The sequence below is a fragment of the Mirounga leonina genome, unplaced genomic scaffold (genome assembly GCF_011800145.1).
Source record: "Mirounga leonina isolate KUSES-001 unplaced genomic scaffold, KU_Mleo_1.0 Mir_168, whole genome shotgun sequence".
Lineage (NCBI taxonomy): Eukaryota > Metazoa > Chordata > Mammalia > Carnivora > Phocidae > Mirounga > Mirounga leonina.
Window position 1 is genome coordinate 12,774,018 of NW_023270426.1, and position 19,614 is coordinate 12,793,631.

The window sequence follows — 19,614 nt, forward strand, 5'->3', positions numbered from 1 at the left end:
AGTTGGCTAAGAGAGAGCTTGTGTCGAGCATATTCTGCCAAGATTGTACATGCAGAAAGGTTTTCGAGCTCATTAGAGAAAAGTGCTTATAAGTTATTATTTATCATCCCAAAATTCGGGTTTACCTCAATCAGAGGACCTTTTTAAGTGGACGTAGCAGAAGACGGTGGGAAGAGCGTGGGGTCTGGAGCCAGACTTGCCTGCATTTTTATCATGGCCAGGCTGCCACTTGCTGGCTCTGTGACTGAGGGGGCCCTCGGGGCTTAGTTCCCGTCTACAGGTAGGACTACCGTACAGATTCAGTAAGAGGACGCATGGAAAGCACCTGGCACAGAGTGGGTGCTGGATAAAAACATGGCGATGGTAATGTCCACGCATGCTGACCTCTGTGCTGTGCCTCTATTTCTTGAGAGTTGAACTTTCATTAAAAGGTCTCCAAGAAAAAGGGAAAGTAAAAATCCCATGTGATACTTAGAGATGGCCCTACACGCAGGCCGTACTGAAGCTTGCATTATGCCAGCGAGCCCTGAACACCCTTGCTGGGCAACTGCTGGTCCATGACAGCTCACAGGCCTCGTGCACGTCCTCAGCCCAAAGGCCCCAGAGGTCTGTCTGGGTTTTGGAAATCAGGCAGCGGTGTAAGGTTTATTGCTTTTTTACAAAGCACCTGTGAAGTGCAGGGGGTTTTTTGTTTTTTGTTTTGTAAGTTTAGCATCCTACTACACACCTTTGGTGAAGGAGCCAATATTATCTAAGTTAGCGACAGATGCAGGGGACGGAGCTATAGCGGACTTAAAGACACTCTGTACTATAGTAAAAGCGTACGCGTGATTTTAATATAAAGTGCTCATTTCGGTCCACCGCACTTGAGTCCTGGAGTCTAGTAGTTGAGTCAGAGAACACACGGAAACGCCCCGATACTTCCGTGGGGTCGAAGGCATGCCTTGCTAGAAGATACTCGTCTTGTCTCCGGGAGCACCAGCAAGGGTTAAACTATCAGGTGTAGAACTGTTCTGCTTCCCGCTCATGAATTATGACCTCCTTGCAGGAGCCCCATCCTGGGACTTCAAAGAAGCCTTTGTGACAAGCTGAGATCTGCGTTATTGTCTTTATTCACTCTCCAGTGGCTCAGCGTCCTTCAGGTTTAAACACAAACAGTTGGAAGCAAGAGCTTTTCTCTTGTTTCCTCAGCAGCCTCCTGACTTTGATGTCCTTCCCTCTCCAACACAGGATGTCCTCTGGGGTTTTATGGAAAGGATTGTGCATTGATATGTCACTGTCAAAATGGAGCCGACTGTGACCACATCTCGGGACAGTGCACGTGCCGCACCGGCTTCATGGGGAAGCACTGCGAACAGAGTGAGTATGTGAGCGTGACACGTCCAGGTGGTATTTCCCCCTAGAACCCGTTTTCCCACCCGCCTGAAAAATACGAAGGCAGGACCTGCAACTTTTAAGTTGTTTGAGCTGATGGCCGGTCACTTCCCGGCACAGCTGACCCGTTCCCCTCCCAGAGACCTGGCCACCTGGGGGTCCTTGCTGACTGTCTTTTCCCTCAAACTTCTTCTGGGTAAGTCATCAGCACTCTGGGTGGAGGGGGTGTGACTCCAAGGATGAAGACAGAATTCAAGTTTTCCATCTGTTCACCCTGGCTCTCTCTGACTCTCCTGCTTATTTTTGGAACGGGGCTGCTCAGAGCTTTACGAGCCAGTCAGGTTTTCGTCGTGGCAGAGACAGAGCCTGGAGTGCACCCTGGACGAAAGTGCATTGTCTGGGGCCAGGCTGAGTGCACGGGGGTGGGGGCATGTGGGCTCCCAGCCCCACTGTGGGTGTAGAACCAGGTCCATGCAAACGTTGCCCCCCTTCTGACAACTTTCTCTAGATAGTACTTTGATACCGTTTCCCCTAGCAACTTCACATCTTAATCTTTACAACTTTCAAGACAATATATTGCCTAAAAATTTTTTGTTGTAAGAATTGCACTCCTGAAGAATATGCTCTGTTGCAGTTACGCATCCTTGTCTTGCCATTTTTGCCCCTACAGCTATGCATCGGTAGGGTTATAAGAAAAGTAGTGTTAGACTGAGTATTTCAAAGTAGTCGATTGTTCCTTTCCTCTGTGACTTTCATTCAATATTCGGAATGAATAGATAGGGTCTTAGAGCTGTATGGGGCTCAGCCTCTTATCATAGATGGCAGGAAAGGGGCAGGACCTTTCTTGCTTATCAGAGGGGGCGCTCCTGGGAAGGATGCAGCAAAGATTATATGGCTGTAGGAGCAATGTAGCCTGGAAAGGTGAATCAGCATAACAGGACTTTGGCAGTAAACGATCACCCTCTCTCCACCCCAGCAGCACCTCACAGCACCCCTAGACAGCAAGGTTGTCTTGGTCTTGTGTGCTGAACTCTTGAAATATTTTTGCATATTTTCCTATCTAGCACACAACAGGACTGACCTCCAGGAATCAGCCTGGACAGAGATGACCCAATTTGAGTTTTGCACTGGTATTCATTTCATCCTGAAACCCATACTGAGTCATACAGTTGCCTGCACACCCCTTGTGTATGGGAATATTTTGCATCTGTGTGTATAAATGTCTAAACATACGTTCACATACGTATATGCATAGAAACCAGAACAAACTCTAAACTGACTTTCCCTTGGAAACCCAGACCAGTTATGGTCTTATTAAATAAAAGCTGCTTAAGTCCTTCCGTGATTACTTTGAACATCAAATCAAAAGGTTCCTATTTTTGGAGACCCCTCCTGATGCTCATTTGTAAACAGAAACACTGGGTTTGACAGAGAACTCCAATAACAATAGCACATTGCCCCCTGCTGCCCACTTTGCAGAAAACATCAGTATTTGGGGATGATGTTTAGATCTGACATGCCTATGCTCTTCTTTGAAACCCACACCCAGCTCTTATTAAGAGTGCCTCATAGGGCGCCTGGGTGGCTCAGTTGGTTAAGCGATTGCCTTCGGCTCAGGTCATGATCCTGGAGTCCCGGGATCGAGTCCCACGTCGGGCTCCCTGCTCGGCGGGGAGTCTGCTTCTCCCTCTCCCACTCCCCGTTTGTGTTCCCTCTCTCGCTGTGTCTTTCTCTGTCAAATAAATAAATAAAATCTTTAAAAAAAAAAAAAAAAGAGTGCCTCATAAAAATCTCTCCATTTGAGTCTCTCCGGCTTCAACCTGCTCATCCCAATTTTGAGCCATTCTATGGTAAAAGAAGTTCTCACCTAGAACATTACCAAAACTTGCCCCTCCCTTGTCCCCTGCTTCCAACTAATCCAAGTCAGAATGTGCCCATAGGAGGATCACTGAGCCTTCAGTACGATGCTCATGTTCTCAAGGATGCGGCTCTGGTTTATAGTCTTCAGCCTTCTGTCCCACCGTTTTGCCCAGTGGGGTCATCTCAGATTGCCCTTGCCGATGATCTTCATCCGTCCCACTGGGTTCTACAGACTCCCTACTTACCCCTCGGAAGTGGGTGCATAAAAGCTGAAGGAGTCAGGAGCTGTGGCCAGGAGCTCAGTCTCTGGCCCTGTGCATGGGAGCCCCCCCCCCCCACGAGTCGGGGAATTCTTGCCAGCTCTAGGACTCCCTGAGTGCTTCCGCCTGCACAAGGATGCCCTGGAAGGCCTGCCCTCTAGATACACAGGGTCAAATAGTAAGAGACGGCCTTGCCCAGCTGCCCCAGGCTGGCGAGCTTACATTGGACTTTCATCTCCTTCTCAGAGTGCCCTGCAGGAACGTATGGCTATGGCTGTCGCCAGATATGTGACTGTCTGAACAACTCCACCTGTGACCACATCACCGGCACCTGTTACTGCAGCCCAGGCTGGAAGGGGGCACGATGCGATCAAGGTAAGGACACGAGTGCCTCGCACTGTGTAACCACCACATACCAGCCAACGTCAAGTATTTGCTCCTACAGTATCTGATGTAACACCCCTCAGGACACTGCAAGGCACAGCTGGTTATTTAGCTGCCAGAAGGATGCCTTCTCATTGCTGCCCTTCGGGTGAGGAAATGAAAGCTCAGAGAGGCTGAGTGATTTGCCCAAGGTTGCACAGCTAATATGGAGTACATAGCTGTATGTAGGTCAGGGCTTAGATGCCAGGTTTTTCTGATTCCAAAGCTCATGAGCTTTCCGCTGTGCCTACGCATGTTTTCACCTTTATGGAGGTATAACTAACCTATAAAAAGCAACACGTGTAGGCTAGTATACTACAGATAGATAGATAGATAGATAGATAGATAGATAGATAGATAGACACACACGTATACATATATATATACGACACGTATAACGTAAGGTGTACAACCTGATGAAATCTGACATATACACCCGTGAAACCCCAACCACAATAAAGACAGTGAATGTAGCCATCACCCCCAAATGGTACCTCATACTCTTCCCTGCACCACTGCCCCCTAGGCCCCAGGCAACCACCGATCTAGTTTCTGTCACTCGGGATGAGTTTGTATTGCTTAGGATTTCATGTAAATAGAATCACACTGTGCTCTTTTGTCTGGGTTTGTTTGCTCAGCATAATCATTTTGAGACTGAACCGTATTGTTGTATATATCAACGCTTCAGTTCTTTTTATTGCTGGGTAGTATTCCATTGCATGGGTATATCGTAATTTGTTTACTTACTCACCTCTAGATGGACATTTGGATTGTTTCCAGTTTGGGGCTATTATAGATAAAGCTCATATGAACAATAGTGTATCAAGTCTTTGTATGGAGATATCTATAGTGCCGTTTGTCTTGGGTAAATTTATAGGTGTAGAATGATCGGCTCGTATGATTAGGTATGTGCTTAACTTTTTAAAAAACTTGTGCCCGTGGTTTTTAACTAGGGCGCGTATCACAATAACCTGAGAATAGTTGTCTTATACATAATCCTACGTGGGCAATTCTGATTCTGGGGTGGATGGGGCCTTTGAGAAAGTTCTTCTGATGGTTCCGAAGCATGGCTCCCAGAGAGCTCCTGATGTGTGGGGCTTTCCTCAGGAGGCAACACTCTAGGGGCTTTAGAAAATTCATATAATGTTGTAGGTGCCATCACCTTAAAGTATGCACTAAAGTGCGCATTCCTAGTTCATTTCCTTTCATTAAGTAACTTCTACATGCTCGTGATTTGTATTTGTCCTGACAATAGGATGTGTTATATTCCACAATCACATCATTATGACACATGCCTTGTGACCACACGGCGCTGGCCTCCGTGCTCTGTGTTTTGGGGCAGGCTGTCTAATAAGGAAGTCTAAACCTCAGAATCATAAAGTCACAGGGACATTTGAGCTGGAAGCACCTGGTTGGAGGCCAGTTTCCTCCCTTATAGATAGATGGTGAAATTCCGACCTAAGTGCTTAAAGGAAAATTCAGGATCTCTGGATCAATTTTTTAGACACCCAGTTTCTTGACTCACAGTTCATATCTTTCCTGTCCTCATTGGATGGAATGCGAGAAAGAATTATGTAAAGCTACAGTTTAAATTTTAATGAGTAAGCTTTTTGGGTGATCTTGTCAGGTGTTACTAGGACAGACCTTTCTGTCATAGAAAATAACTGCATAGAACAATATCTCCTGGGGTAAAAAGCCCACTAAAATTAGAATAAGGCAGCCCTATCTCATCTTGGACCAGATTTACAATGGAGTTATCCTTGCTTGGAAGGACAATTACTCTTAGAAATGCTAAAGATAGACATAAAATTAAGTTAGGCAGTTGAGGCATTTAGAAGTTAGCCCTTCAGGGGCGCCTGGGTGGCTCAGTCGGTTAAGTGTCTGCCTTCGGCTCAGGTCATGGTCTCAGGGTCCTAGGATCGAGCCCCGCATCGGGCTCCCTGCTCGGCGGGGAGTCTGCTTCTCCCTCTCCCTCTGCTGCTCCCCCTGTTTGTGCTGTCCCTCTCTCTCTGTCAAATAAATAAATAAAATTAAAAAAAAAAAAGAAGTTAGCCCTTCATAAGCTTACTACTGCTCAATAAATAAAGCATGGTAAAAACTAGATAAATTATTACCCCCAGTGAATTCCTGGTTTGGTCTGAGTGTTTATTTAGTGTTTTCATGCGAGAAGCTCCCAAGCCCTACCATGAAGTCTTTGGGCAGGAAATCCAATCCCATTTTTGAGGCTTAGAGCGGCCTTTTTCTGGGCACAGACAAGCCAACAACACCCGCAAAGGAAGAATGTTTGTTTTTCCTTCCTGCAGTTTCTAAAAGTTTCCAAATTAACCTTTCATGAACTGAAAATATCCCAGAAGGAGCCCAGTGGGAGAATTTCGTAAATAGAGTTCAGGCGTTTATCCGGCACCCTGTCGTCCTTACTCAGATCTCTTCTCCCTTTGCTAGCCAGTGTCATCATAGTTGGAAATCTGAACAGCTTAAGCAGGACCAGTACGGCTCTCCCGGCTGATTCCTACCAGATCGGCGCGATCGTGGGCATCATCATTCTTGTGCTGGTGGTTCTCTTCCTGCTGGCCTTGTTCATTATTTATAGACAAAAGCAGAAGGGAAAGGAATCGAGCATGCCAGCAGTAACCTACACCCCTGCTCTGAGGGTCATGAATGCAGACTATGCCATTTCAGGTAAGACTGCTCCCTGGCGCCATCTTATTCCTAGAGAAGGAAGGTTTCATCCTGGTTCTTTGAAACTGGGGCTTGTGGCTGGGCTGTCCGTTGCTGCTGTCCGTTAGCCTTGAAGAAAACTTTGTGTTTGGAAAAGATACATTGGTATGGACGTGCTTTATAGCTTAGCAGTAGGAAAATCGTCACTGTTGTCTTCCATGAGGGTTTTTAAATTGGATTCATTATGAGGTTGCTTTAGACTTGGGGAATTTCAGCCTGCGGGAAGATTTGCTGGGCACCTAAACTTTTGTCATATGTCGGGACTGGGAGCGGAGAGGAGGAGGCACCCATAAGTTTGGTAAGGTCATGGTGCAAATCAGGGATGAGAACCAGGTCTTCTGTCTCTGGCCTTGGGCTCTTAACAGAGTGCCTTCTAACCTGCCCCTGGGCCCATACAAATCATTAAGCACAAAGTTATATAAGAAACAGTTTTGTTGTATTAGCAAGAACCAAAGCTGTTCTTTAAGAAAACTCTTTAAAATCTTTCTGTCACATGTCCCCAGAAATGTAAATTTTTAAGCGACATGCTCCTTCATCAGAGGAAGTAACCACTTAGGGGCGCTTGGGTGGCTCAGTCAGTTTAAGCGTCCGACTCCTGATTTTGGCTCAGGTTGTGATCTCAGGGTTTTGAGATCAAGCCCTGCATCAGGTTCTACATTGAGCATGGAGTCTGCTTAAGATTCTCTCTCTGCACCTCCCCCCTCCCCGACTCTCACACATGCTCACTCCCTCTAAAAGAAGAAGAAGGAGAAGAAAAAGAGGAAGAAGGAGGAGGAGGTAGAGAGGAAGGGGAAGGAGAAGAAGAAGAAGAGGAAGGAGAAGAAGAGAAGGAGAAGAAAGAGAAGGAGAAGAAGAAACTACTTAAACTAAGGGATTTGTACACTTAAAGTATTTATTATTTTGGGCAATTACTGCAGGATTTCAGATGGGTTACATGTTTATAAATACACCGATTCTAGGGGAATACTTAAAGCAGCTGATTTGCTTAATAGTGTGTTTCTAGCACAGAATATTATGGTGAGAGCTTAAGTGTCTAAAAAAAAAAAAAAAGAAGAGGCTATAGCAGAAGTAGCTTCAAAGTGATGGCTTCCCAGGTGTATGAGCCCCAGAGCAAAGAGGAGTTGTCTGAGGACACTTGCAGTTTTCTAGGAGGCAGGTAGGAAGGCAGGCACCTGCTGCTTCTAGAAGCTTTGCTGAGTATGCTGGGCAGGAGGGGATTCTGCCCAGCCTGTGATATGGAAGTGGTACAGACATTCATTCTGGGTATTTGGCTTCCCTTTCATCCACACAGACTTAGGGGATCCTGTCGCCTTAACCGTTTCCTTCTCTTCTTACAGAAACCCTTCCCCACAGCAACGGGGGAAGTGCGAACAGCCATTACTTCACCAACCCCAGTTACCACACGCTTACCCAGTGCGCCACATCCCCTCATGTCAACAACAGGGACAGGATGACCATCGCCAAGGTGAGAGGAAGTGACTCCCAGGCCCTGAAGGTGGGCAGGGGAGAGCGGACAGGAAGGAGCATGGAGGGAGAGGGGCTGTTGGCCAGATGCGGCTCTCCGCACTTTATATCTCTTATCTTGTTGACTGTGTATTAATTAGAATCTCAAGTTTACTGGTGAAAAACCCGAGCAATGGGGGGTTTCATTCACTTCAAAACAGAGCTCCCTAGTTCGTGAGGGAGGCGGTTGCAGCCTGAGTCACGGTCTCCTTGTCTCCAATTTGCCAGTGTAGCTCCCTGGAAAAATGTTTCTAATATTGCCTGAGGTTTTAAAATGATGTCTCAGAGCCGACCTTAGCAGACTCCATCCCGGGTCTTTTCCTGTGTCTTTTCTGACCACCTGCCTTCTAGTGCCCTATTGGGCCCTCCTGTCCTTTCCTCCCCAAAACAAACTCCATGCGATGATTTAGGTTGAACTACACGTTGTGTAGGTCAAAAGTGATCCAATAGAAACCATGTGCCAAGCATTTCTAACCAGTCTGCAAATATAAATTCATCTAACCTTCACACCGATCCCATGACTCAAGAGTGATTGTTATCCTCAGTTTATAGGCACCCAGAGAGGGTGGACACCCAGGGATACTCCTCCCATACCACTCACCTCACCCCCAGTCTCCTCGAGAATCCTTGGAAATCCCAAGCATTTCTTCCGACGGTCCCAAATTATGTATTTCCAATCTCCATTGTCTCATTCTAGCTCTCTGCTAGAAGAAAACCAAGCTAATCAAATTAATTCCGTTGCAATTAAATTAATGCAGCTGGATTTTAATTATAGCGCCTAATCATTAAATAGCACTTCCCATACCCTAGAGACTTTTGTGTTCATCATTGCATTTGTTCTCCTACATATTCAGGGAAGGAGGCAAAGTACGTAATCTTACCCTCATGTTTATTGCTAAGAAAACTGCTCAGAGTCACTGGTGACTCATAAAAAATCATACCGTGTTTGACAGGAGAGCTCAAACCAAGAGTTTAACTTTTTTTAATTCAAAGTTCCACGTACGTTAACTCAAGTAAAGTCGAATGGGCACAGAGTGACTAAACGAAATGAAGAATTTGAGGAAGTAGGGGAATAGTTGGGGCCAAGCGACATGTATTCCTGCTGCCCTTTAAGGCCCATCCGATAGTCACCTCTGCCCCCTGCATGGCCTCGTTGAAGAACCGGCCCTTGATCCATGCTACGGACGAGCTTTCCCACATCTGTAACACTGTGTTCTCTTTTTACATCCTTGACGGTTTATATTCTTAACAGTCGAAGAACAATCAGCTGTTTGTGAATCTGAAAAATGTGAATCCTGGGAAAAGAGGCCCAGTGGCGGACTGCACGGGAACACTGCCAGCGGACTGGAAACATGGTGGCTACCTCAATGAGCTTGGCAAGTTCTCTCTCAACATCCGTCTTCAACAAGCTCCCTTATCTTTTAGTCCCCTCAGATAGTCATAGATTTATGATGTGCCAAAGCGACCTATTGGAAATATGCGTGAAAAAAACAGAATGATAGAATTAAACCTAATGCCTATATGGGGCTTATTACTGTCTTACTTGCTTTATTCATCCAACAAACATTTATTAAGGTCCTAGTGTGTGCCAGGAATTGATAAAAAGAGACGAGAATCTCTGCCTGCTTGTAGCTCCCATTCTAACTCTACATATATTAATTTACATGATTCTCACAAGTACTCTGATAAGTAGGTACTGTAATTATCATCATGTCCATGTAACAGTTGAGAAACTGAGTCACAGAGAGGGTAAGTCTCTTGAGAAAAGTCTCAAAGCCTATTAAATGGTAGAGCCGGGATCTGAATCCTGTCAGGGTGGGTACCAGGATGTGCGTTCCTCTTTGCTCTCTTTTAATTCGGGGACCCATACTTGAGGGCCCCTTCCCTGAAGATATTAACAGGAAGATAGTAAGTCAGGGCTTCTCGAACATTTTGGAATCAGGACCCCTTCACACTCTTGAAAGTTATCAGGAACCCTGAAGAGCTTCTTTCAATATGCGTTACGTCTATTGATACCATGTTACAAATTAACACTGAGACCATTTGAAATAGTTATTTATTGCTTTGTTTATAATAACAGTAATCTAATATCATGATAACGTAAAACACATTTTTACGAAAAAAAATAACTACATTTTCTAAAACAAAAACAAATTAGTGAGAGGAGTGGCACTGTTTTACATTTGTTGGATCTCTTTAACATCTGGCTTCAGAGAAGATGGACTCTCATATCTGCTTCTCCATTCAGTCATTGGGGATCCCACACTTAGTGCAGCTCTTAGACAACCACCACGCACTTGAGAGAGAATAAGAGTGAAAGAGACAAGTAATGTCATTGTATTATTATGAGAATAGTTTTGATCTCGTGGCCCTCCTGAAAAGGGGGTAGGGCCTCCTGGACCAGCCTTAAAAAGCTGCTGTGGTACCCCACTGAGTGAACTGTGCCATCGCCAAGCAGTTGCCCCTGATTTCAGGGAGGCACTTGATGATGCCGTAACTGATATGTGCAAGCCCTTTCATTTGTATTTATTTGATGGTAGGGTGGCTGGGAAACCCAGTCAAATCTGAATTTCAGATAAGCAGCAAATATTTTTAGTATAAATATATCCCAAAAGTTGCATGGGGCATACCCACCCTAAAAATTATTTGTTGTTTCTCTGAAATTCAAATTGAAACGTCCTTCCTTTGTTTTTATTTGGTGAATCTGACAACCCTACTGGGTAGGCCCTTCCATGAATCTTGGTTTTTTAAAGGAATAAACTGGGAAGCACAGAGAGGTTGCCCAGGATTTCATGGAAGGAAGAGGGTAAAATCAGGTCTCAAAGTTTGTCTTCCAACTACTCCTCCCCTGCTCTTTCTGGGAACACCATATATGCCAAATCACCTGAGCCAGATGTAGGAACTAATCCTTATGGGCTCTGGAATCCCCTATTACTATAGAAATGCAAATGTTAAAGTAGGAAAATGAATACAAATTCTTAACTTCTATCTGCATTCTATATCCACATTATCAAATAGCTGGGCATTTCTGAACACAAATTATTTAGATACCAGATTCACAGTATACTTATAGGTCAAATCATTTAACATCAGAGATTTTTTTTTTTTTTAAGTCTACATGACATTAGTAATGTAGCACCAAAAGATACATGAATTGATATTAGTAAAGTACTACCTGGCACTAATGAAAGCAAAGTTCTCTTATTCCACCTTCACCTGCTACACTTGGTCCAGACTCTAGAACACAGTCACGGCAGTGGTCACATATAAACTTCTCTGCTTTTTGTCTCAGTAAGATGCACCAGACTGATTGTTGAGAATGTAAAATCTGCATTGGAAATTCTGGGTCTCCTTCACATGTTTCCATCCAAGAGCAATTCTGCATGTAATGTCCCTTTACAGTTGTTGCCCAGAAAGTCTTCCTTTACAAAGGACACACTATGGATCTCTAAGTCCTTGGAATATCCCAGCCAGTAAGAGTGTTTCTGTCTACCACACTATGGATAAGGCACACTATGGATGCTGAAATGTGTAGGTGTTTGACATGATGGCAAAGTTGTTGGGATGCTGTCTGAAAGAGCTCCGAGCCTGACACAAAAGCCCTAAGGTTGATTCCTGGTTCTGTTCTATGACGCCGGGCTCATCAATCCCACGAAGCGGATCAGTTCATTTGTGACACAGAGACAGTGATCATGTTGTGACTCATTGTATGAATTAGATTAAGCCAAGCATTTGGAAGCATCTATCCAGGGATTGGAACATATGGGAGTTTATATGAGGAAAACCGCCTGCTCCCTCATTAAAACAGCCCCCAGAGAAAACCTGGCAGGGGTACTGGTATGACAATGCCACTCTTGTTCCCTAATTTACTCTCCACCTCAGGCTGCTCCTCTCCTTAGCCTCTTGGGGAATGCTAGCCGTTGCACAGTTAAGACCAAGACAGACAACTAACAAGGTTTTGCTACAGTTTGGAGACAGCTGAGTGAATCTGGCAGAGTAGCAAAGACAGAGTTCCCTGATAGGGAGCTCTCAGAGGCCACAGGTCCTACCCATCTTCATGTGGTCCCTTTACAAAGTCTGGGAATCCCTAAGACCACCCTCAGGATCCATAATTCCACAGAAAGACTCACAGAACTCACTGCAAGCTGTCAGACTCATGGTTAGAGTTTATCACAGCCAAAGGATACAGAAGAAAATCAGCCAAGGGAAGAGACACAGTGGGCAGAGTCAAGGGAAGTTCCAAGCCAGAAACTTCCAGTTGTCCTTTCCCAGTGGAATCATGGAAAGTGCTAACTTTTCCTGGTTACAGTATATGACAAGACGCATGAAGTATTGCCAGCCAAGGAAGCTGGCTTCAGCCTTGGTGTCTAGAGTTTTTATGAGAGTTTGGTTAGGTCAGCATGGTTGACCACCCATGTGGTTGACCTTTCAACTGGCCCATCTGGAGATGGAGCTGACACTAAGTGGCCCAAACCCCCTCTCATAAATCACTTTGTTACATTATCCAGTGTAGCCCTAGGCCCCAGGTAAACAAAAACACTCTTACTGGGTGGGATATTCCAAGGACTTAGAGATCACCTCCCAGGAACTAAGGGCAAGGGCCAGACCTCACTTTCATTAGGTTAATTCACTATTCATCCTTATCCCGCCTCCCTGCATAACAGGGCACCTTTCCCACCAGGTGGGAGCTTGGCTAGACTTCACAACGCAGATCCGAGAGAGGAAAACATTCTCTGAGAAAGGAGGACATTCCTATTTCCTATCCCACGATATTAGACACACCCTCTCCCCTTAAGGGATGCTCCCTCTTTCTTCACAAAAGTGTGTCCCCCAGGACATCCTAACTTGAGTCTACTATCACTCTAAGGGGCACATGCACAGTGGCAGGTGATTGTCTCCTTACCATTCTCCTACTTATTTGAATATTTGTCATAAGTCATTACTTTACTCTCTATTTCTAATGTAAGTCTATAGCATTCCATTTAAAAGATCAGGAAAGAGGCCTTGGAATGCTTGCATGTAGACTGGAGCTGGGGTCGTAGGACACATTTAGTGTTACAGTCACTGAAACACCATTCATTTATACAGCACCTCAGAGTTTACAATGCCTTTTCGTGTGCCCTAGTTCACTTAATGATCACACCAGCCCTGTAAAGTTTGGAAGGCAGATTTTGTTTTCTTCATTTTAGGGATAAGAAAATTGACCCAGAGAGAGTTGAACATCTTGCCCAAAGTCATGTGGTGAGCGAGTGATGAAATCAAAGTCCTTTGTCTCAATGCTAGTCCTAGCTGTGTCCTTTCCATGGTGTGACCTTGAATCAAGTGTACCGATTCACCCATGCCTTATTTTCTACTTGTACTGATCAGCCTTTCCCAAAGTCACTATAAATGAGCAGGAGGATGATCAGAATGATATATATATGTACTTTAAATTCTAAGTGCTGAAGACATCAAGCATGAGCGACCTGGTGCAAAGGTTTGAAAAGCAACAGCCTTGGTTATTTCCTGCAGTGGGGAGATAGTGGGTGCCCAAACCATCCTCCTCCACGACCTTGGAATATTAGATGGGTTTTCTCTTGTTTCCAGATCTCACTGGAGATTTTTTTCTTCTTTATCACAGGAGCTTTTGGACTTGACAGAAGTTATATGGGAAAATCCTTGAAAGGTATGGTGTAAATTTAAGGAAGAAATACATCTATCAGAGCCACAATTTTAAAAACAATTTATTTCAGAGACTGAAATAGTTGGCTAAACAAGCAAGAGTGGCAGTGTAGAGAAAATGTACAGTTGTTGGTGTGGTTAATTACCCCACCAAACACACAAACATGTTTGACTGAGGTCAAGAGCGTGACCATGGGTGCATGGCGTTAGAGCATAAGTCTAGGGGAACAAAGGTTTCCGTTTGCTGGGGAAACACTCATATTTCTTTGAAAAGATGTAAGACTTACGGAGAGAGAGAAATACACACACACACAAAAGGAAATAGCAGGAAAACAAGAGCTCAGCATGGTTACATGAATAACTTCATGTGCCCAGTCCTGAGGTTTTACAAGGAAGTCTCACGTCACAAAAGCCTCCCTCACCACCATGATAGAACTTTCTTGTGCTCCCAGGGGTATCCACAGGTGGTTTCTTGACTGAAACCTCTGAGAATTCAGAGACAATTAGTAAGTTAGAATGGAATTAATTTTGAGTGTGAAACGAAATCAAAATGAAATCAAATCCACAATGTTCACATAGATACTCACCTGAGAGAGGAGCTAAAATTACTTTATAGATGGGTAATTTTACAGCAGATTCTCTCCAAAATAAGTGGAAATGTATGGTGTTGTTGTCGGTATATGTAATTATAGAAATCTAGCTACAAAGAGAAAGAAGTAACCTGTCCGAGTGAATTACCCCCAAGAAAAAAATTAATGTTGTCCATAAAATAGTATTTGCTTTTCTCCCCCATCTCTCTTTACAGATTTGGGCAAGAATTCTGAATATAATTCAAGTAACTGCTCCCTAAGCAGTTCTGAAAATCCATATGCCACTATTAAAGACCCACCTGTACTTATCCCGAAAAACTCAGAGTGTGGCTATGTGGAGATGAAGTCGCCAGCACGGAGAGATTCCCCCTATGCAGAGATCAATAACTCAACTTCAGCCAACAAGAATGTCTATGAAGTTGGTGAGTTCCCCTAACCAAAGGAAGAACCTAATATAGGAATTTTTTTAAATGGTTTAAAAGTCCTTGAGCATATAATAACAGTTCGTATAAACATTATTGAAGACACTGGTCCGTATTTTCAGTGCGACCTGTGTTTTCAGTGACCCTATTAATTGGTGTCAAATAAATTTTTAAGGGAAATAGCATTTAGAAAATTTAAAGTAAATTTTCCTTATCTCTCACCTGGCTGTCCACCTTTTGTTTTGTAACCATAGTGACTCTTTGAGCACACCTGTGGAACAGCATATGTCTCACATTAGCTCTTGTGTTGAGTTAGCCTAAGCAAATGGTTCAAGGGCATGAAACAGGTGGTTCCATTTCCTGGTTGCATATTCATTACGTTAATATAATGCTTTTAGCAGGATGGAAACATTTTACTTTTAAATTTGTCTGATATATTGCTCATATTCTTGGATGTGAATGGGCTGGAAATTAATAAGAATTCAATTTAAAATTAGAATTGTTTTGATTGCTCCTTACAAATACCATTTCAGGAAAGTTAAAACACATCAGAGCTGTCACTGGGTGGGTAGAGTAGGGCTATGTATTTTAATTTTTTTTCCCTCTCTCTCAAGTTTATGATTTAAACTTTAAAAACTTCTCTATTACTTATAAATGAAGTGGCTAATTTAACTCTAGTCACTAGTACTTAATTTATGCCACAGACATGACACTGAAAAGATGAATAACTATTCTTATGAGTTAAGACAGCTTTTTAAAAAAAAAAAAAAATGGAAGGTGTAGTGAGTGACCTAAGTTCATTTTTAAAAGTCAGTCACAAACCCCCTGAGCCATCTGGTAAACCCAACACTTTAATATGGGAACGCAACTGCGAGCCTGGGTCCTGAGTCCTAAAGTGAACTTGTTAAGCATTTCCATGAATTGAGTTACCCTGAAAGGACCTCAGTCTCACCTATGGGATAAAGGCTCTGGACTAGATTACCTACAAGGTGCTTTTCAGACGATGATTCACATCCAGGGTTTCTGTCTTGTCCCTGGATGTCTTCATCCCAACCCTACGGTCACCTTATTGTTCAGAACGCCATTGTGTGCATCAGCTGGTCTAACAGCCGTGGAGTACCCACCTCGATGTGATTATAAAACCATCCTTTGTTTCTTAAAATAGTGTTTCTTTACATTTTTGGAAGTGCTCCTCTTATATGTTTGAGATTCGCAAGAAATGCCATATTCTATTCTGTTTAAAATATTCCATTGCTGATAAATTAATGTGTCCCTGGTTGTCACAGAACCTACAGTGAGTGTTGTCCAAGGAATATTCAGCAATAATGGGCATCTCACCCAGGATCCATACGACCTCCCAAAGAACAGTCACATCCCTTGCCATTATGACCTGCTGCCAGTCCGAGACAGTTCCTCCTCCCCCAAGCGAGAGGACAGTGGCAGCAGCAGCAGCATCAGCAGCGAATGACACCAAAGGACGGCTCGGTAGCCGCTGGAACAGTTTCCAGAACTGCACTTCGGTTCTTCTCCATCCTCAAGTTTGCCACCTTAGGTGAATGTTAATCTACTTGGTAGGCAACTGTCGGACATGAACCAGAAAGCTCAAAGCTGAGGCTGACTGACCGTAGGTCCTCCTTATACAGGTGGCTCAGAAGGAGATATCAATGTGACTTCCTCTTCTTCTTAGTTTTAGAACTGCACTCGTGAAGCGCAAATTCCTATAAAATCTGGGCTAAAAGCATGAACGTGCGGAGGTCCTTGGGAGGGAGTCATGGGGTGCGGTGGCCGTTGGCAGTATGGTTTGAACGATGACAATTTCAATATTTTCTTTCTCATTTGCATTGCAGAGCTGTACCGAGGATTGTGCAGTTTGTCGTAAAATCTAGTGTGAATCACTAAGCGTGTAGAAGAGAAGGGGCATATTATCGAGTCCTTATGTTTATTTTTTTTCAGCTGGACTCAGAATTATAGGGATAATATGAACCCAGGAAGAAATGTTCTGTCAAGTGGCATACCTGGAGAGACTTTGAGTAAACTCTAGAATTGGTTAGCACATTTAAATATGAAGACTTTAGACCTGTTTTAGGATGAAGAAATGAAAAATTAGAATTATTTTAGAAATAGTATAATTATTTCAGGAATCAGTATACAGGTGTGGCTGGCAGAGGGTTGTCTTCTTCGACCCTTGGCCCACTTTTGATCCATGAGGTCATTCTGATCACTGTCCCCATCGTACATATTCACCACTTAAGGTCCATAACATATCAATAATTATTTCATAAATATGGAAATGAAATAGTTTTATTTTTGAGAGACTGGATTGAACAAGTGTATAATGATTGGAAAAGGTTGTAAATTTTAAGTGTAAGAAGATGCTTCGGTTTTGTAAACCATTAGTAACTCATACTGTAATATAGAATTAGTAGAAAGTTTTGATTAATTTTTCCTTAGAAGTGACTGGAATATTTTTGTGCATATTTGAGAAAAGGGCACTTTCCTTTTATTAATTGTTGATTTATGCTTAAGCTGGTCTTTTGCATTGCTAATATGACATGTACCCCATTTTTCATTAATTTGTATTTCCATTTTTAAGTTGTATATTCTATGTTTTGTAGTGCTTGGATTGTTAATGAAAAAAATTATATTATATGTCCATTGGTTCTTGTATTATTGCCACTTATCTTTTTGCTTGATAAAAATGCATTGTTCTTTTTTTCTTTTGGAGGGAGGAGACGTAAGTATATAAATCAAATCTATTAAAAATCGGTCATTACTTAAATAGTAAAGTAACCATAGATGAATGGCTTATAATTGAACTAGAGAAGCTTTTTAATATTCCAAAATGGAGCTCCTTTTGATCTGTGGGTTCTGAGTCTTGGCTAAGCCAGGGGGTTAGGGGAGGCAGGAGCTGTTGGTTATTGAGCAAGTACTGGTCTTAATGAAGACCTTCACTGGGATGATCCCACAACTGATCATCCAAACTGGGACACTTTTGAGTGTAAATGAGGGCATTATTAATATTTAATCTGCAATGGGCTTAAATCTGGACTGTCCCAAGCAAACCAGAATGGATACTCAACCTGTGCACACCTGTCACGCACTAACATTTTTCATTTCAAGGTGGTTGTCTCGAGAATGCCAACCTGATGCAAAAAAGCCAGCTTCTCTTTGACTTACCTGAGTAAGCAGAAGGGCTGAAAGGCTGCATGAGGAAGCAACTTCATGAGCGGAAACTGTGGCTGTGAATCTTTAAAGACAGGAAACCCTATATGGTGTCTCAGTGAATCAGTTGACATATATGTATTGTGCACCCATTCTGCCGGTAATATACATACATAAGGCATTGTCCCTGCCAGTTATCAAGTTGCGGTATCCAATGAGTTCACATCACACACCTGCCCCTGTGGTGGTGATTTGATCAGGGAAATGATAGAACAAACACACCTCGAACATTCACTCCTTTGATGGTTGTTTCTTATTGAGAACCCCAAAGTTAATTCAAGGACATATGAAATTACCTGGAACACATCTTAGAAACAATTGATTCATTCCAACAGTTATCCTTTCGCTGACCCTTGGCTCAGGGGGTGGGTAGGCATCTAACTGAGACACTTGTGGGTCACTAGCCACGAAAAGTCCTTTCTGGTAAGAAAAAAAGTCTTTTTCCCCTTCTCGTTTAAGCATCATCTCTTTACTGTTCCATGATACATTTGAGTCTCCCCATAATGTCCTTGATAGAGTTAAAAAAAAAAATTTTTTTTTCTCATTACACTACAAAAAAAACCCCAAAAAACAAAAACACTAAAACCCTGAAAGCTTCCTGTGCAAAGACAAGAGCATCTCAAGCAGAAAGCCTGAGCAGCAGATGTGGACTCCGAACGGGCACTGATATCGCTCCCTGTGCATTCTCTCTGGTAGACCAGTTGCTCAGGATTGATGCTGTCCTGACACCACATTTGTATCAGAGGTGAGTTTTGCTCACCAGAGTTCACTCAAGATTTTTCAAACACCAGAACCCATATAGCATTTTGGATATTGTAAAAATGACATAGTGTATTTGGAGAGGTACAGTTGAGAAGTCAAAGCTTCCTAGATATTTTGATCTAGGTTTGGGTAAAGAGAGAACTTCATTTGTCGCAATGAAAATTAAAAGACAAAAGGACCTGGCAAGTTTTTTTTCCCCCCTGAAATTGCCACCTTTGGACCCTTCCAGATATATCTAATGTAATTTAATGGTGAGGTAATTCTTTATACACCGTGACTCTATTCTCTTGACCTTTGAGCTCATTCATTGGGACCCTAAAATTAATTTCTTCCTCATATCCTACAGTGGTCAGAGCAGTGAATGAGCTTGGCAATACCAAGGAAAAGCCATTCATGTAGGAATGTCAGCCAAACTCTTCTTTCCCTAGAGGATGGTATGTCAGAAAATTTATAAACTATTTTTATTTATATATAAATACATCAAAAGTGGCCCAGCTAGGGCACCTGGGTGGCTCAGATGGTTAAGCGTCTGCCTTCGGCTCAGGTCATGATCCCAGGGTCCTGGGATCGAGTCCCACATCGGGCTCCCTGCTCCTTGGGAGCCTGTTTCTCCCTCTGCTTCTCTCTATCTCTCTCTCTCTGTCTCTCGTGAATAAATAAATAAAATCTTTAAAAAAAAAAAGTGGCCCAGCTAATAGCTTATGTACTTGCTGTAATTTGGAGAATATGTTATTTATAGTGAATTATATGATAAGGAATATTTCATAATTATTTACAATGCTTGATATAAATTCCTCTCACATGCTACAGTCGTTATGC

At 43.2% G+C, this 19,614-nt stretch overlaps 1 protein-coding gene across 2 annotated transcripts in view; it reads left to right on the forward strand.

The window, feature by feature from the left end:
• Nucleotides 1–19,282, forward strand: part of MEGF10 (multiple EGF like domains 10) — a 211,988-nt gene extending 192,706 nt beyond the window's left edge. For both annotated transcript variants that reach the window (XM_035014032.1, XM_035014033.1), the window contains 8 exons: nucleotides 1,231–1,359; nucleotides 3,741–3,869; nucleotides 6,360–6,596; nucleotides 7,973–8,100; nucleotides 9,391–9,514; nucleotides 13,759–13,803; nucleotides 14,605–14,811; nucleotides 16,098–19,282. In XM_035014032.1, coding sequence (XP_034869923.1) covers nucleotides 1,231–1,359; nucleotides 3,741–3,869; nucleotides 6,360–6,596; nucleotides 7,973–8,100; nucleotides 9,391–9,514; nucleotides 13,759–13,803; nucleotides 14,605–14,811; nucleotides 16,098–16,279 — 1,181 coding nt within the window. In that variant the 3' untranslated portion in view covers nucleotides 16,280–19,282. The remainder of the gene's footprint in view (nucleotides 1–1,230; nucleotides 1,360–3,740; nucleotides 3,870–6,359; nucleotides 6,597–7,972; nucleotides 8,101–9,390; nucleotides 9,515–13,758; nucleotides 13,804–14,604; nucleotides 14,812–16,097) is intronic.
• Nucleotides 19,283–19,614: the final 332 nt, after the last annotated feature.